The 18,456-nt window shown below is 58.9% G+C and overlaps 1 protein-coding gene across 4 annotated transcripts in view; it reads left to right on the top strand.

Moving 5' to 3' along the window:
• Positions 1–18,456, top strand: part of DPYSL5 (dihydropyrimidinase like 5) — a 101,000-nt gene that overhangs the window by 61,234 nt on the left and 21,310 nt on the right. For all 4 annotated transcript variants that reach the window (XM_043541978.1, XM_043541977.1, XM_037893674.2 and 1 more), the window contains 4 exons: positions 13–169; positions 417–558; positions 1,275–1,417; positions 3,028–3,235. In XM_043541978.1, the coding sequence (XP_043397913.1) occupies positions 13–169; positions 417–558; positions 1,275–1,417; positions 3,028–3,235 (650 nt within the window). The remainder of the gene's footprint in view (positions 1–12; positions 170–416; positions 559–1,274; positions 1,418–3,027; positions 3,236–18,456) is intronic.

Below are 18,456 nucleotides of genomic sequence, written 5' to 3'. Positions count from 1 at the left end.
CTCTCTTTGCAGGGAAGGTGGTGTATGCAGAGACCACCACGGCGCACGCCACGCTGACGGGCCTGCACTATTACCACCAGGACTGGTCCCACGCCGCCGCCTACGTCACCGTGCCGCCCCTGCGGCTGGACACCAACACCTCCACCTACCTCATGAGCCTGCTAGCCAAGTAAGGGCTGCTGGGCACTGCTGGGGGCCCGGGGCTGCTGGGCAAGGGGCTAATCCTGCGGGTCTGGCGCTGCCTGAGTCCCGTTAGAGCCCCAGGCAGGGCACTCTCTGCCCCGCTGCTGGGCGCTAGGGAGGCCCCAGCCATGGGCACATGGTCTGTAACGAATGTGCCAGGTGGCCCTGCCAGGTGTGGAGAGCAGCACCGCAGCCGCCGGGCCGGTAATCCCTGTTCCCCTCTCTCCTGGCAGCGACACCCTCAATGTCGTGGCTTCCGACCACCGGCCCTTCACCAGCAAGCAGAAAGCCATGGGCAAGGAGGACTTCACCAAGATCCCCCACGGCGTGAGCGGCGTGCAAGATCGCATGAGCGTCATCTGGGAGCGGGGTGTGGTACGTGGCACCCTCACCGGGCGTGGCGCAGCTGCGAACGGGGCATGAGGAGTCTGGCACGCGCTGGGTCGGCATCCAGGAGTTGGCCACCTCCGGTGCTGCGGGGGGCCGTGCTAGGGGTGGTGCTCTCGGGACCGCCACGCCCTGCCAGGGGAGATGGACCACGGAGACCCCAATCACTCATGGGTATGACAGCCTGGGGCCAGATCCCAGTGTCCTGTCCCCTCCCACAGCAAGAGCCCGTTCTCCCTGCGCACCAGGGGTGGAGCTACACAGCTACACCGTTGTCCCCCCAGAGCGGGCTGCAGTCCAGTGGGTGTGACCTGGCTCTCTGGGGCTGTGGTCACGTAGGGGGTGGGTGTTACGTCTGCAGCTGGGTTGTGCCCGCCCCATGAGGCAGTCCCTGGCTGGTGCTGGATCCCCCTGCTTAGCCCCGCAGCATGAGGCTAGGGTGAGCTAGGAGTGACCTGGCTGGAGTCCTGTGATAGGGCACCCCCCGGGGGGCAATTACAGCTTCCTCTCCCAGCCGCTGGCATGATGGGGCAGGATGTGCACACGGGGGAGAGGGAAAGAGGGGACCCTCAGGAGCCGGGAACTCTCCCTCTGACAGCAGTGCCCACACCCCAGGGCTGCGTCCCTGTCTGCCCACCCCTCCCAGAGGGGCCATAGCAGAGCACGCCCCACTGCACCATCTCAGCCCCCTGCTGTGTTTGCAGGTCGGGGGGAAGATGGACGAGAACCGCTTTGTAGCTGTGACCAGCTCGAACGCGGCCAAGATCCTCAACCTGTACCCACGGAAGGGCCGCATCATCCCCGGTGCCGACGCAGACATCGTGGTGTGGGACCCTGAAGCCACCAGGTAGGAATGGGGCGAAGGGGGAGGGGCAGAGAGTCTTTGCCCAGGGCCGGGAGGTGCCTGACGGGCCCAGAACAGACCCTGGTAGGGGGAGAGGGACAGCGATCCGTGTCTCAGTCCCAGTTGGTGCCCCACGGGCCCAGAACAGACCCTGGTCAGGGGCAGCGATCCGTGTCCTGGTGCCAGGAGGTGCCCGATGAGCCCGGACCAGACTCTGGTCGGGGTGGCAGGGGGAGAGGGACAGCGATCCGTGTCCCGGTCCTGGTCGGTGCCGAACAGACCCTGGCTGGGGGGGCAGCGATCCGTGTCCCGGTCCCGGTCGGTGCCGAACAGACCCTGGCCGGGGGGGGGCAGCGATCCATGTCCCGGTCCCCGTCGGTGCCGAACAGACCCTGGCCGGGGGGGCAGCGATCCGTGTCCTGGTCCCGGTCGGTGCCGAACAGACCCTGGCCGGGGGGGCAGCGATCCGTGTCCCGGTCCCGGTCGGTGCCGAACAGACCCTGGCCGGGGGGGGCAGCGATCCATGTCCCGGTCCCCGTCGGTGCCGAACAGACCCTGGCCGGGGGGGGCAGCGATCCGTGTCCCGGTCCCCGTCGGTGCCGAACAGACCCTGGCCGGGGGGGCGGGGGGGCAGCGATCCATGTCCCGGTCCCCGTCGGTGCCGAACAGACCCTGGCCGGGGGGGGCAGCGATCCATGTCCCGGTCCCCGTCGGTGCCGAACAGACCCTGGCCGGGGGGGCAGCGATCCGTGTCCCGGTCCCGGTCGGTGCCGAACAGACTCTGGCCGGGGGGGGGGCAGCGATCCGTGTCCCGGTCCCGGTCGGTGCCGAACAGACCCTGGCCGGGGGGGGCAGCGATCCATGTCCCGGTCCCGGTCGGTGCCGAACAGACCCTGGCCGGGGGGGCAGTGATCCGTGTCCCGGTCCCGGTCGGTGCCGAACAGACCCTGGCCGGGGGGGCAGCGATCCGTGTCCCGGTCGGTGCCGAACAGACCCTGGCCGGGGGGGCAGCGATCCGTGTCCCGGTCCCGGTCGGTGCCGAACAGACCCTGGCCGGGGGGGGCAGCGATCCGTGTCCCGGTCGGTGCCGAACAGACCCTGGCCGGGGGGGCAGCGATCCGTGTCCCGGTCCCGGTCGGTGCCGAACAGACTCTGGCCGGGGGGGGGGCAGCGATCCGTGTCCCGGTCCCGGTGGGTGCCGAACAGACCCTGGCCGGGGGGGGGCAGCGATCCGTGTCCCGGTCCCCGTCGGTGCCGAACAGACCCTGGCCGGGGGGGGCAGCGATCCGTGTCCCGGTCCCGGTCGGTGCCGAACAGACCCTGGCCGGGGGGGCAGCGATCCGTGTCCCGGTCGGTGCCGAACAGACCCTGGCCGGGGGGGCAGCGATCCGTGTCCCGGTCCCGGTCGGTGCCGAACAGACCCTGGCCGGGGGGGGCAGCGATCCGTGTCCCGGTCCCGGTGGGTGCTGCTCATTGCTCTGGGGACTCCGGGCTGCGCTGTGCTTGGGCCCTTGCAGAGGTGCTGCTGGCTCGTAGCACAGGGCTGCCCTGGTGCCGTGAGCCTCCTCTCTGGGCCCGGCTGTAACCAGCTGCTCCGGCTGTGCCACCCGCAGGACCATCTCTGCCAGCACCCAGGTGCAGGGGGGAGACATCAACCTGTACGAGACCATGCGCTGCCATGGGGTGCCGCTGGTCACCATCAGCCGCGGGCGCGTGGTCTACGAGAACGGCGTCTTCATGTGCGCTGAAGGCACTGGCAAGTTCTGCCCACTCCGCTCCTTCCCCGACTCCGTCTACAAGAAGCTGGTCCAGCGGGAGAAGGTAGGAGGGTGGGGTGGGGCATCCTGTGCTCTGCGGTGCTGTGCATGGCTTCAGGGTCACCTGCGCGCCTGGCTGCCCCTGCACGTCCCCACATGGCCGGCACAGGGCCAGGATCACGGTGCAGGGCAAGGTGGCACGGTGCCCAAGCCCGGGATCCCGCCGCTGGGCCACCTCCCTGGCAGCAAGATGGGCCGGTTGGTTTGTGTAGGAAGCTGTTGGCCACTCCCACTCTTCTTGACTGCGGGGGGCTGCGTGTTGCAGCATGGGCGGGCGTTGCGCAGGGGCCCCGCTGGCAGGAAACAACCCACGCAGCGGCAGCTGTGGGGCCCAGCCTCAAGGAGGAGGCAATCCAGGAGTGGACGGGTTCCCCTGAGCCAGCAGGTGGTTGAGCAGCTGGCAGGCCTCAGGGCACTGCAGAGATGGGCAGTGCCCAGGGCCCAGGACGGAGAGACCCTTGGGGGCCTGACCCGCCAGCACTTCTCACAAGCCACTCGTGGGGCGGGGCAGATGGGCAGAGGTTCCAGCTGGGGCACTGTGAGGGGAGAGCATCCTCTGTGCCTCCTCCCTGCTGGAGGAGCCAGCGTGGGCGAGCGGAGAATCATGGGATAGACCAGCGAGAACTGTGGGCATTGGACCCCAACTCCCGCCCTTCCCCCCCGGTCGCGGGGTATCCCACAAGGCAAAGAGCCTGCAGGGGGGTGGAGGGCAGAGGGTCCTACCCACGGTGCGCTGCGCTGTCACCGTGATGGCATGCGGCAGTGCAGTCACAAGCGTGTGACACGCACTGGGCAGCCGGCTGGTGTGATCCCCCACCGGCAACCCTGCATCTCTCGCGCTGGACTGGCACAGCTGGGGTGCAGAGCCAAACCCCTCTGGTTGACAGCACCCTTTGCCTGGCGAGCCCGAGCGCCAGGCCAGGCCATCTCCCGTTGTGTAGCACCTTGGCAGAGAGCTGAGCCGGAGGCTCCGCCCCAGCAGGGTGGAGAATAGGAAGGAGTCTGGCTGCTGGGCCCCTCCCACACTCTACTCACTGGTGGTGTCAAAAGGGGCTGCATTCCCAGTACAGGAGAGCACTCCCGTCCTCTGCAGCCTGCTGGGGTCAGCAGTGAAATGCCAGCTACGTTGGCATCAGTGTCATTAGGGTTCAGAGTCAACACCCAGCCGCACCGCTGAGGAGCGATTGTCTGACTCCACGGCCCGCGTTGCTCTGCAGCCACCAGAGTCGTGGGAGCGGCTGGGGCTGGAGAATGTGATGCAGCCGGCACTAAGCTGCTGCCGTGAGCTGGCTCCGTGTGGTGCCTGCAGAGGAGGCCAGTGCATGAGCTGGGCAAGACAGGCAGATAGGCAGGCTTTGTCTGGCTGGCGGGATGCTGGGCCATGGCCCTGGGGTGGTTGGGGAAGTCACACAGCCACCTGGGCAAGTGTCTCTGCCCACACAGGCAGGCGGGCAGCTGAATGCCACTCTGTATGGGGGGAGCTGGGACCGGTGAGGGGGAAGAGGAGGTGGGAGCAGAAGGGGGCAGGCTGGGGATTTGCGGGGAGGGTTGTTGCCCAAGGGGGTCGAGGGTTTGAGGGGAGAAGCACTGGCTGAGAGAATGGGGTGGAGGGGAGGGGCATTGGCTGAGGGAAGGGGGGTCGAGGGGTTGAGGGGAGGGCAGGGGAGGGTGTTGAATGGAGCCTGGGCCGGAGGAGCATGTGGCTCACAGCATGGTAATCAGGGGCAGCAATGAGGGAGGACTGGGGCCAAGCAAGGAACCAGCCCCGCGCTCCGGGAAGGAGGCAGGGGAGGTGCTGGGGTCATGCTGCCTGGGAGTCTCGGTTCCCTCCTGGGTAGCGGGGCGCTGTCCTCAAGCCTCTCTGGACAAGGGGAACTCGGACCCGTCATGCGCCCGGGGTGGGGCTCTCTCCCCATCCTGAGTCGGGGGATCACACTGTCGGCCTGTCACATGTCTGGGATCCCCCAGGTCCCTTTGAGGCGGGGGGCTGGGCGTGGTTCTCGGGACTGAGTGCTGGCCCGTGGGTGGGTGTGTGGTGAGGGACAGGGCTGCTCCGCAGGGGTCCACACGAAGTCTGGCTGGGACCTGGGCTCTGTGTTTGAGGTCCAGGAGCTCACAACTCTGGGGAGCCCTCAGCCCCTTACCCCTGCGTGACAGGCTCTGACATTCTTCTAGTGATGCTGGCATGCTGGATCCTGCCGGGTCAGCCTGCTCTGACTCTGAGTGGGGAGGGATAGGTGTCACGGAGTGTGGGGGAGTCCGGGCCCTGCCCCCCTCTTCCTGGGATTCATCCTGACTCTCAGCCAACCAGTAAAACGGAAGGTTTATTGGCCAACAGGAACACAGTCCAAAACAGAGCTTGTGGGTACAACCAGGGCTCCTCAGTCAAGTCCTTCTGGGGGGCAGGGAGCTTAGACCCCAGCCTTGGGGTTCCCTGCGTTCTACCACCCAGCCCAAAACTGAAACCAACCCCCCCCCCCGCCCCCAAGCAGGCTCCCTCCTGCAGCCTTTGTCCAGTTTCCCAGGCAGAGCTGTTACCTTCCCCCTCCCCCTCCTGGCTCAGGTTACAGGCTCTCAGATCTCCCATCCCCAGTGAAACTCCCCAGCCACATTCCCAGGTCAACACTCCCCCTTCCTGCTGCGACACATCATCACATCTCTCCCCCCTTCGAGACTGAACTGAGTGGGGTCACTGTGACCAGTGACCTGGGGAAGTTCGGGGCCCCCTCTCCGGGACAGCGCATCCGCTATCAGGTTGGCACTTCCCTTCACGTGGACCACGTCCATGTCGTAATCCTGCAGGAACAAGCTCCACCTCAGGAGCTTGGCGTTGGCTCCTTTCATCTGGTGCAGCCAGGTCAGGGGAGAGTGGTCGGTGTACACGGTGAAGTGTCGCCCGAAGAGATAGGGCTCTAGTTTCTTGAGGGCCCGCACCATGGCCAGGCACTCCTTCTCGATGGCCGCGTAGTGTTGCTCTTGGGGTAGCAACTTCTTGCTCAGGTACACGATGGGGTGTCTCTCCCCCTTTTCATCCTCCTGCATTAACACCGCCCCCAGTCCCGTGTCCGAGGTGTCGGTGAACACCATAAAGGGCTTGTCAAAGTCTGGGTTTGCCAGAACTGGGCCACTGACCAGAGCCTCCTTCAGCACCCGGAAAGTCTCCTGGCACTGCTCGGTCCAAACCACCTTGTCTGGCTTCCCCTTCTTGCATAGTTCAGTGATGGGGGTGGCTATGGCGCTGAAGCGGGGCACAAACCTTGGATAGTATCTTGCCAACCCAATACAGGCTTGGACCTGCTTTTTGGTGTGGGGAGCGGGCCAGTCTCTGATCACCTCCACCTTGGCTGGTTCCGGCTTTAGGCGGCCGCTCCCCACCCAATGGCCCAGGTAAGATACTTCAGCCATCCCCACCTTGCACTTCTCCGCTTTGACAGTCAGCCCAGCCCCCTGGAGTCGGTCCAGCACTTGTCTAACCTGGGACACGTGGTCCTCCCAGGTCTGGCTAAAGACACAGATGTCGTCAATATACGCCACGGCAAAACTCTCCATCCCCCTCAGGAGCTGGTCCACCAGGCCCTGGAAGGTGGCCGGCGCTCCCTTGAGGCCGAAAGGCAGGGTCAGGAACTCATAGAGCCCCAGAGGGGTGATAAAGGCCGATTTCAGCCGGGCATCTGCATCCAGCGGCACTTGCCAGTAGCCCTTTGTAAGGTCCATGGTGGTAAGGTATCAAGCTCCTCCCAGCTTGTCTAGGAGCTCGTCGGGCCTGGGCATGGGGTAGGCATCAGATACAGCGATGGCATTGAGCTTCCGATAGTCCACACAGAACCAGACCGACCCGTCCTTTTTGGGGACCAGCACCACCGGCAAGGCCCAAGGGCTGGCAGATGGCTGGATCACCCCCACGGCCAGCATGTCTCTGACCTCTTTTTCCAGGTCCTGAGCAGTTTTTCCTGTGACTCGGAAGGGGGAGCATCTTATCGGCGGGTGTGATCCTGTCTGCACCCGGTGGACAGTCAGATTAGTGTGTCTAGGCGGGTTGGAAAACAGCTGTCGGTACGGATGCATCACCCCTCTGATCTCAGCTTGCTGGGCAGGGGTTAGCTGATCCGAGAGGGGAATTGCTTCCATGGGGGAGCCAGCTCTGGTCTCGGGGAATATATTTACCAAAGGGTCGTCTCCCTGCTCCTCCCAATGTCCACACACGGCCAACACCACATTCCCCCTGGCATAATATGGCTTCATCATATTCACATGGTACACCCGGCGGTGGTGCGCCCGGTTCGACAGCTCCACCACATAGTTTACCTCATTGAGCTGCTTGACGACCTTGAAAGGGCCCTCCCAGGCGGCCTGTAGTTTGTTCTTTCTCACGGGGATGAGAACCATCACCTGATCCCCGGTGGCGTAGGCCCGGGCCCGCGCCGTGCGGTCATACCAGACCTTCTGCTTCTTCTGGGCTCTGGCCAGATTCTCCATGGCCAGGCCCATGAGTTCAGCAAGTCTCTCTTGGAAGATCAGGACATACTCTACCACCGACTCTCCAGCGGGAGTGGCCTTCCCTTCCCACTCATCTCTCATCAGGTCCAGGGGGCCCCTCACCCTCCTTCCATATAACAGTTTGAAAGGCAAAAATCCGGTAGACTCCTGGGGCACCTCCCTGTACGCGAACAGCAGGTGAGGTAAGTACTTGTCCCAATCCTGCGGGTGCTGGTTCATAAAGGTTTTCAGCATCATCTTTAGCATCCCGTTGAACCTCTCCACCAGCCCATTGGACTGGGGGTGATACGCTGAGGCCCAGTCGTGCCGGACCCCACATTTCTCCCACAAGCACTGGACCAGGGCCGACATGAAGTTGGACCCTTGGTCTGTCAAGACTTCCTTGGGGAACCCCACTCGGCTGAAAATGGTCAGCAGCGCATCTGCCAAGGTGTCGGCTTCAGTGGAAGCTAAGGGCACTGCCTCGGGGTAGCCGATGGCGAAACCTACCACCACCAGAATGTATTTCTTCCCCGACCGGGTCGTCTTGCTGAGAGGCCCCACGATGTCCATGGCCACCTTCTGGAAAGGCTCCTCTATGATGGGCAAAGGTCTCACAGCTGCTTCCCCCTTGTCCCGGGCCTTCCCAACCCTCTGACAGGGGTCACAGGATCGGCAATACTGCCGGACCGTGGTAAAGACCCCGGGACAGTAAAAGTTCTGTAGCGACCTCTGCCGGGTGCACCGGATTCCCTGGTGCCCTGAGCGGGGGATGTCATTGTCACGGAGTGTGGGGGAGTCCAGGCCCTGCACCCCTCTTCCTGGGATTCACTGAGACTCTCAGCCAGCCAGTAAAACAGAAGGTTTATTGGACAACAGGAACACAGTTCAAAACAGAGCTTGTGGGTACACCCAGGACCCCTCAGTGAAGTGCTTCTGGGGGAGCAGGGAGCTTAGACCCCAGCCCTGGGGTTCCCTGTGTTCCTCCACCCCCCTCAAACTGAAACTAAACCCCCCCAGCAGGTTCCCTGCTGCAGCCTCCGTCCACATTCCTGGGCCGAGGTGTTACCTCCCCCTCCCCCTCCTGGCTCAGGTGACAGGCTCTCAGGTCTCCCATCCCCAGGGCACATTCCCAGGTCAACACTCCCCCCTCCCTGCTGCGTCACATCGTCACAGTCATGGGCCAGGTACAATAGCTTGCGGCGATACTTCTGGGGTACCACCAGCTGCCTCCTGATCCCCCATGACTCCATTTCCCCTGGGGGAGCCCATTCTCAGTACAGGAACCCCTTCTCCCACAGGAACCTGTCCTGCCAACCTCTCCCCATGGTCTGTGCCGCACTGAGGTTGGCCAGGTCCCTGAGCCTCCGCAAGGAGGATCTTTCCTCAACTCGGCCTGGAACTCAGCGGCTCGGGAAGTGGTGGGGGCTTGCTCTCTCTCGCTGGCTGGGTCTGAAGCCGCAGCCTCTCTGAGCCTTGTTCCTGGGCACTCCCTCCCCACCAGGGTAGGGTCCTGCGCCTCCAGTGTGGTACCCTCCCTGAGGTCGGGGCGCAGTGCCCCTCGCCCGCTCTGGCTACGGGTCACAACCAGGGCGTTCTGGGGGTTGCTTGGCCAGTCCTCTAGGTCCCCCCCATCAACACCTTAGTGGGCAAATGGTGCACCCCCACATCCTTGGGGCCCTCCTTCGCCCCCCATTTTAGGTGTACCCTTGTCACGGGCACCTTGAATGGGGTCCTGTCCACCCCCATCAGGGTCAGATAGGTGTTGGGCACCACCCGATCTGGGGCCATCACCTCGGGCCGGGCCAGTGTCACCTCCGCACCCATATCCCAGTATCCATTGACCTTCCTCCCATCCACCGCCAGGGGAACAAGGCACTCTCTCTGGAGGGACAGCCCCGCGCCCACCCTGTAAACCGAGAACCCTGAGCCCAGAGCATCCAGCCCTCCAGAGGAGCTGGCCTGGGGTATTCTTCCCTCCTGAGCAGGTGGTAAGCTGGCAGCCCCCCTTGCCTGGTCCATCTGCCCCTCGTCCAGCTGGGTCCCTACCCAGTTAACCCTGGGTAGGTTGGGTCTGCTCAGTCTGTCCCTGAGCCTGGGGCACTGGGTCCGTATGTGGCCTCTCTGGCCACAGTGATAGTAGCCCTTGTCACGTTGGTCCCCTCGAGCGGGTCGGATGGTCCTGACACCAGGCGTTCCCCTTGGGAGGGGGTTCTCCATATTTCCCTGCTGGGACGTCCCATGGTGACTCTCTCTGCATCATGAGGGGCCTGTTCTTTTGGGACTCCTCCCTGCTATCCCCTGACCAACTGTTCACAAACTCGTTGGCCAGCTGCCCTGCGTGCTGGGGGGTTCTCTAGCTTTTTGTCCACCAACCACAGCCTCAGGTCGGAAGGGCACTGTTCATACAGTTGCTCCAGTAGGATTAGGTCCAGCAGGTCCTCTCTAGCTTGGGCCCCAGCTGTCCACTTGCGGGCATATCCCTGGATTCGGTTGACCAGTTGTAGGTAGGTGACCTCAGACATTTTACGTTGACCCCGGAACCTTTTCCGGTACATCTCAGGGGTCAGCCCAAACTCACGGAGCAGGGCCTGTTTGAACAGTTCGTAGTCCCCTGCCTCCGCCCCTGTCATTCGGCTGTACACCTCCACGGCTTTGGGGTTCAGTAAGGGGGTGAGAAACTGGAGCCTGTCTGCAGGGTCAACCCTGTGCATCTCGCAGGCATTCTCAAAGGCTGTCAGGAAGCTATCTATGTCCTCCTCCCCACCTTACACTGGGCCAGGAAGCACTTATCAAAGCTCCTTGCAGTCTCGGGTCCCCCCCTCACTCACCGCAGCCAGGGCCCCACTGCTCCTCAACCTGGCCAGTTCCAGCTCATGTTGTCTCTGTTTCTCCTTCAGCTCATGCTGACGTTGCTTCTCCTCATGCTGACGCTGCTTTTCATGATCCTCCAGCTCCCTCATTTTCATCTCCCTCTCCCATTCCAGCCGCATCCGCTCCAGGGATGGGGAGCTCCGCCGGGAGGATCCCCTGCTGGCTGCTGGGGTCAGGGTGCCCTCGGTATTCGCTGGGCTTCCCCCAACCCCTCCCCTAGGCATAGGTAGGAAGGGTCTTGGGATGTCCTGGGCAGCAGTCTGACCCCTCCCAGCCTGGTTAGGCCCCAGGGCCCACGCTGCGTCCACCGGCCGGTTTCCCTCAGGGACAGGGATCGGGTCATCCAAGCGATCCTTCTCCAACTGGGCAATCAGCTGTTCCTTGGTGGACCTCCCAATGCGCAGCCCCCTCTGCCTGCACAGCTCCACCAGGTCGCTCTTAAGGCGTTTAGCGTACATCTCCCTGCTGGCCACTCGCAGGCCTGGGCAGCTGTCCACGGTTTCCAGGAAGAACCCCTAGGGTGCCAGTCCTTCTTGAGGTCACCATCTCTTTGCCAGGGTCAAGCTGCAGACTCCTCCGCCCCTGGGACCACTCGCTGCAATCCCCCGGGGGACCCTGCTACAGCAAAAGTCCTTCTCTCTGGTCACGCACTCCCAGGGGTTAACTGCCCCCTGAAACTGTCTCTCTCTGAATCTTCAGCATGCCTGGTCCCCGTCAATCCTCCTTCGTTTTACTGCCCCCCAGTCACTTACTGCAGGAAGTGCCGTCCACGGGGTGCAGTACATCCCACTTTTCCCACCAGTTGTCACGGAGTGTGGGGGAGTCCAGGCCCTGCACCCCTCTTCCTGGGATTCACCGTGACTCTCAGCCAGCCAGTAAAACAGAAGGTTTGTTGGACAATAGGAACACAGTCTAAAACAGAGCTTGTGGGTACAACCAGGGCCCCTCAGTCAAATCCTTCTGGGGGGCAGGGAGCTTAGACCCCAGCCTTGGGGTTCCCTGCATTCCACCCCCAGCCCAAAACTGAAACCAAAACCCCTCCAGCGAATGCATCCGATGAAGTGAGCTGTAGCTCATGAAAGCTTATGCTCAAATAAATTGGTTAGTCTCTAAGATGCCACAAGTACTCCTTTTCTTTTTGCGGATACAGACTAACATGGCTGCTACTCTGAAACCAGGCAGAGGTGTTACCTTCCCCCTCCCCCTCCTGGCTCAGGTGACAGGCTCTCAGGTCTCCCATCCCCAGTGAAACTCCCCAGCCACATTCCCAGGTCAACACTCCCCCCTCCCTGCTGCGTCACAACGGGAAAGGGGAAGGCTCCTTCTTCCCGTCAAAGCATCTGAGCCCAGGGCCCCTCACTTGGCTAGGAAAGCCCCAGGCTCCTGGAGCTGCTTTCCCACCAGTGGCCAGGGGTTCATTTCACCCAAAACAATCCCCCAGTCACCGGCCCCGGCCTGAGTTCAGACATTCAGAGATTCCCAGGCCAGCAGGGATCAGATCAGCTAGTCTGAGACCTGCCCTAAATAATTCCCAGAGCAGACCTGTTAGAAAAACAGCCAGTCTCGACTTACACGTGCGTGATGGAGAATCCACCACATCTCTTGGGAAATTAATTGTTCCAGTGGTTAATTACTCTTAGCATTAAAAATTAACTCCTGGTTACTCCTGAGGGAATTCTGCGCATGTGCAGAATTCATCTGCCCCGCAGATTTCTTTGCTTCCCCGCAGAAAAATGACTTTCTGACAGGGAAGCAAAGGGAAGCCACCAGAGTGGTCATGCGACCCTCCCCAACAGTATGTTTTGGGGGCCCAGCCGGCAGAGAGGTAAATCACTGTGGGGCAGGAGGCGAGACTGGGGAACACCCAGCTGGTGGCTCCTACTCTGTGCTGGGCTCAGCTGCTAGTCCTAGCTGGGCTGGGGAGGACGGGATTTTCTTTTCCCCTGTACGGCATCCCCCAGATTTCTCCCGAGGCTGCAGGAAGCTCTGCAAACTCCCCCACCACCTTTCCTGCACCCATCGCTCCTCAGCTGTAGGGGGAGGGATCACTGTATGGGGAGCTGCTCCCCCATCCACCCAACCCCCATGCATCCAGACCACCTCATACCCAGACCCTCCTGCTGAGTCTCCCCCCTCCACCACCACACCCAGAGCCCGCCCCTGCCGAGCCCCACTCCCCCTGCACCTGGAACAGTCACCTGCACCTGGATCCCCACCCCACTGAGCCCCACTCCCCCAGCATCTGGACCCCCCCCCACAGAACCCCCCCACATCCAGATCCCCCTGCTGAGCTTTATCCCTGCCACACCCAGACCCCCTGACCCCCGCTGAGCTCCAACTACCTTCACCTGGACCCCCCTGCAGAGTCCCATTACCTTTGCACTCAGAACCCCCCCAACAATCCCCTGTGCATCCGGATCCTCCACTGAGTTGCCTGCACACAGAACCCGCTCAAGCCACACCTGGATCCCCCCACACGAAGCCCCTCCTCACTTGGATCATAGAATCATAGAATATCAGGGTTGGAAGGGACCTCAGGAGGTCATCTAGTCCAACCCCCTGCTCAAAGCAGGACCGATCCCCAACTAAATCATCCCAGCCAGGGCTTTGTCAAGCCTGACCTTAAAAATATCTAAGGAAGGAGATTCCACCACCTCCCTAGGTAACGCATTCCAGTGTTTCACCACCCTCCTAGTGAAAAAGTTTTTCCTAATATCCAACCTAAATCTTCCCCACTGCAACTTGAGACCATTACTCCTTGGTTCTGTCATCTGCTACCACTGAGAACAGTCTAGATCCATCCTCTTTGGAACCCCCTTTCAGGTAGTTGAAAGCAGCTATCAAATCCCCCCTCATTCTTCTCTTCCGTAGACTAAACATCCCCAGTTCCTTCAGCCTCTCCTCATAAGTCATGTGTTCCAGTCCCCTAATCATTTTTGTTGCCCTCCGCTGGACGTTTTCCAATTTTTCCACATCCTTCTTGTAGTGTGGGTCCCAAAACTGGACACAGTACTCCAGATGAGGCCTCACCAGTGTCGAATAGAGGGGAACGATAACGTCCCTCTATCTGCTGGCAATGCCCCTACTTATACAGCCCAAAATGCCATTGGCCTTCTTGGATCCTGCCTCACTGAGCCTGCCTGCCCACACCTGGTGCATCTGGCACAGAGGGGCAGAGCCCTGGGGTGTTTCTGGGGCAGGCCTGGTCCTTGCACTTTGCCAGGGTTGGGTGAAGCCTCACCACTGAGTCCATGTCCCACGAGGGAGCTACACAGTGATCTCCCACCTCTGTGCAGCCAGTGGCCTGTGCTCCCCAGTGCCATGCTGGAGCCACCACATTTATTTGACAAATAAAATTTGCAGAATTTAAACATTGTGCACAGAATTTTTAATGTTTTGGCTCAGAATGCCCTCAGGAGTAACACCTTATTTCCCTTTTGAACGTGTCTAGCTTCAACTTCCAGCCCTTGGCTCGTGTTAGCCAGACTGAAGTACCTGTTACCAAATATTTGTTCCCCACATAGGTACTTACAGCTTGGTATCTAGTCACTCTTTAACCTCCTCTTTGTTCAGCTAAAAAATTGAGCTCCTTTGAGTCTGTCGCTATCAGGCAGGTTTTCTAACCCTTGAATCATTCTCCTGTCTCTTCTATGACCTCCTCCAATTTATCCATATCCTCCTGGAATTGTGGGCACTAGGACCCAGGCTTCCAGCACTGGTCACACTTCCAAACATAGAGTAAAATAACCTCTCCACTTCTCCTCAAGAGCTCTGTTTATGTATTAGCCCTTTTGCCCATAGCGTCACACAGAGGGCTCAAGTTCAGCTGATTGTCTATGCCACCCCTCAAAATCTTCTTCAGAGTCAGTGCCTTCCAGGGTAAAGCCCCCCAGCCTGTAAGTCTTGCCTGCATTCTTTGTTCCTACATGTAACCGTATTAAAACACATTGTTTGCTTGCCCCCAGTTTACCAAGCGATCCACAGCGGTGTGAATCAGTAACCTGTCATCTTCTTTATTTACCACTCCCCCAATTTTTGTGTTGTCTGCAAGCTTTGTCAGTGATGGTTTTCTTCCAGGTCATCAATAAAAATGTTAAATAATGTAGGGCCGAGAGCCAGTCCCTGCAGGACCCCACTGGAAACACCCCGTTCGATGATGACTCCCCATTTACAATTACGTGTTGAGATCTATAAGTTAGCCAGCTTTGAATCCATTTACTGTGGGCCATGCTTATTTTATAACATTCTCGTTTTTTAATCACAATGTCATGCAGTACCATGTCAAACGCCTTAGAGAAATCTGAGTATATTACATCAGCACTGTTACCTTGATAAACCAGACTTGAAATCTCATCAAAAATATATCAAGTTAGTTTGACAGGATCCGTTTCCCATAAACCCATGTGGGACAAAGTGGGAATTTTCTGTAGTATTTTTTTAAAGTCCTGTGTGTGCCTCAGTTTCTCCTATATTTTGCATGGATACCAGGCAGGAGGGAGGGCGAAAGGACAAAGTTTGCTCTCCGGGCAAGCTGAGAGCGAGAGGTGGATGTATGTTGCTGTGACCAGGGTCCCAGGGAGCCACACTGCACTTACTCAATTGGGGTGAACTGCAAAGAATCCCCAAAGATGATGGATATTCCAATACTTAGATTTATCAAGCCTGCACAAAACAGCTTCTGTAGTACCTCACTGGTGAGCTGCTGGTTCCCTGTGGGCCCATCATGGTACAGGCAGGTCCGGGGGAGTGTGGAGGCGGCTGTGAAGGAAGCAGGCCTGGGGTCTCACAGTCACTGATCTTGTCCTTTGCCCTGATGCTCTGCTCCAGCCCTGCTCTCCCCCTGTGCACAGTGTCACTCCTGATCGTACAGTGTCACTCCTGATCCATGCCTGGCCTTCCCTCCCCTCCCCCAGGGTATTCCTCTTTGGGTGCCTCTCAGCAGCACCCTTGAACCCACCCTCCCAGTGAGGGCAGCCCCCTGGATCCTTTCACCCCCCGATTGCTTCCCTAGAGCCTCCCCCTCTACAGGTACTAATGCGGAGAGTTCCCTCAGATGTATCATCTAGTCCAGGGAAAAGAAGGAGACTCCGCCGATTGGAAGGCATGAGATGCACTGTCCTAGGGTTGGGGGTTCCACGACCACCGTTCCCAAGAGAAGGAGGCGGGTGGTGGTGGTCGGGGACTCTCTCCTCAGGGGGACTGAGTCATCTATCTGCCGCCCCGACCGGGAAAACCGAGAAGTCTGCTGCTTGCCAGGAGCTAGGATTCACGATGTGACGGAGAGACTGCCGAGACTCATCAAGCCCTTGGATCGCTACCCCTTCCTGCTTCTCCACGTGGGCACCAATGATACTGCCAAGAATGACCTTGAGCGGATCACTGCAGACTACGTGGCTCTGGGAAGAAGGATAAAGGAGTTTGAGGCGCAAGTGGTCTTCTCGTCCATCCTCCCCGTGGAAGGAAAAGGCCTGGGTAGAGACCGTTGAATCGTGGAAGTCAACGAATGGCTACGCAGGTGGTGTCGGAGAGAAGGCTTTGGATTCTTTGACCATGGGATGGTGTTCCAAGAAGGAGGAACGCTAGGCAGAGACGGGCTCCACCTAACGAAGAGAGGGAAGAGCATCTTCGCAAGCAGGCTGGCAAACCTAGTGAGGAGGGCTTTAAACTAGGTTCACCGGGGGAAGGAGACCAAAGCCCTGAGGTAAGTGGGATACTGGAAGGAAGCACGAGCAGGAGCGCGCGAGAGAGCAGGGCTCCTGCCTCATACTGAGAAAGAGGGGCGATCAGCGAGTTATCTCAAGTGCCTATACACAAATGCAAGAAGCCTGGGAAACAAGCAGGGAGAACTGGAAGTCCTAGCAAAGTCAAGGACTTATGATGTGATTGGAATAACAGAGACTTGGTGGGATACCTCACATGACTGGAGTACTGTCATGGATGGATATAAACTGTTCAGGAAGGACAGGCAGGGCAGAAAAGGTGGGGGAGTTGCACTGTATGTAAGGGAGCAGTATGACTGCTCAGAGCTCCGGTATGAAACTGCAGAAAAACCTGAGTGTCTCTGGATTAAGTTTAGAAGCGTGATGTCGTGGTGGGAGTCTGCTATAGACCACCGGACCAGGGGGATGAGGTGGACGAGGCTTTCTCCCGGCAACTCACAGAAGTTACTAGATCGCAGGCCCTGGTTCTCATGGGAGACTTCACTCACCCTGATATCTGCTGGGAGAGCAATACAGCGGTGCACAGACAATCCAGGAAGTTTTTGGAAAGGGTAGGGGACAATTTCCTGGTGCAAGTGCTGGAGGAACCAACTAGGGGCAGAGCCCTTCTTGACCTGCTGCTCACACACCAGGAAGAATTAGTAGGGGAAGCAAAAGTGGATAGGAACCTGGGAGGCAGTGACCATGAGATGGTCGAGTTCAGGATCCTGACACAGGGAAGAAAGGGGAACAGCAGAATACGGACCCTGGACTTCAGAAAAGCAGACTTTGACTCCCTCAGGGAACTGATGGGCAGGATCCCCTGGGAGAATAACATGAGGGGGAAAGGAGTCCAGGAGAGCTGGCTGTATTTTAAAGAATATTTATTGAGGTTACAGGGACAAACCATCCCGATGTGTAGAAAGAATAGTAAATATGGCAGGCGACCAGCTTGGCTTAACAGTGAAATCCTTGCTGATCTTAAACACAAGAAAGAAGCTTACAAGAAGTGGAAGATTGGACAAATGACCAGGGAAGAGTATAAAAATATTGCTTGGGCATGCAGGAGTGAAATCAGGAAGGCCAAATCACACCTGGAGTTGCAGCTAGCAAGAGATGTTAAGAGTAACAAGAAGGGTTTCTTCAAGTATGTTAGCAACAAGAAGAAAGTCAAGGAAAGTGTGGGGCCCTTACTGAATGAGGGAGGCAAGCTGGTGACAGAGGATGTGGAAAAAGCTAATGTACTCAATGCTTTTTTTGCCTCTGTCTTCACGAACAAGGTCAGCTCCCAAACTACTGCACTGGGCAGCACAGCACGGGGAGGAGGTGACCAGCCCTCTGTGGAGAAAGAAGTGGTTCGGGACTATTTAGAAAAGCTGGACGAGCACAAGTCCATGGGGCCGGATGCACTGCATCCGAGAGTGCTAAAGGAGTTGGCGGATGTGATTGCAGAGCCATTGGCCATTATCTTTGAAAACTCATGGCGATCGGGGGAAGTCCCAGACGACTGGAAAAAGGCTAATGTAGTGGCCATCTTTAAAAAAGGGAAGAAGGAGGATCCTGGGACTACAGGCCAGTCAGCCTCACCTCAGTCCCTGGAAAAATCATGGAGCAGGTCCTCAAGGAATCAATTCTGAAGCACTTAGAGGAGAGGAAAGTGATCAGGAACAGTCAGCATGGATTCACCAAGGGCAAGTCATGCCTGTCTAATCTAACTGCCTTCTATGACGAGATAACTGGTTCTGTGGATGAGGGGAAAGCAGTGGACGTGTTGTTCCTTGACTTTAGCAAAGCTTTTGACACGGTCTCCCCAGTATTCTTGCCAGCAGGTTAAAGAAGTATGGGCTGGATGAATGCACTATAAGGTGGGTAGAAAGCTGGCTAGATTGTCGGGCTCAATGGGTAGTGATCAGTGGCTCTATGTCTAGTTGGCAGCCGGTGTCAAGTGGAGTGCCCCAAGGGTCGGTCCTTGGGCCAGTTTTGTTCAATATCTTCATAAATGATCTGGAGGATGGTGTGGATTGCACCCTCAGCAAGTTTGCAGATGACACTAAACTGGGAGGAGAGGTAGAGGGTATGGATAGGATACAGAGGGACCTAGACAAATTAGAGGATTGGGCCAAAAGAAATCTGATGAGGTTCAACAAGAACAAGTGCAGAGTCCTGCACTTAGGAC

Source organism: Chelonia mydas, chromosome 3, assembly GCF_015237465.2.
Source record: "Chelonia mydas isolate rCheMyd1 chromosome 3, rCheMyd1.pri.v2, whole genome shotgun sequence".
Lineage (NCBI taxonomy): Eukaryota > Metazoa > Chordata > Testudines > Cheloniidae > Chelonia > Chelonia mydas.
Note: the sequence above shows the minus strand (reverse complement) of the source record. Positions and strands in the feature narration are given on the sequence as shown.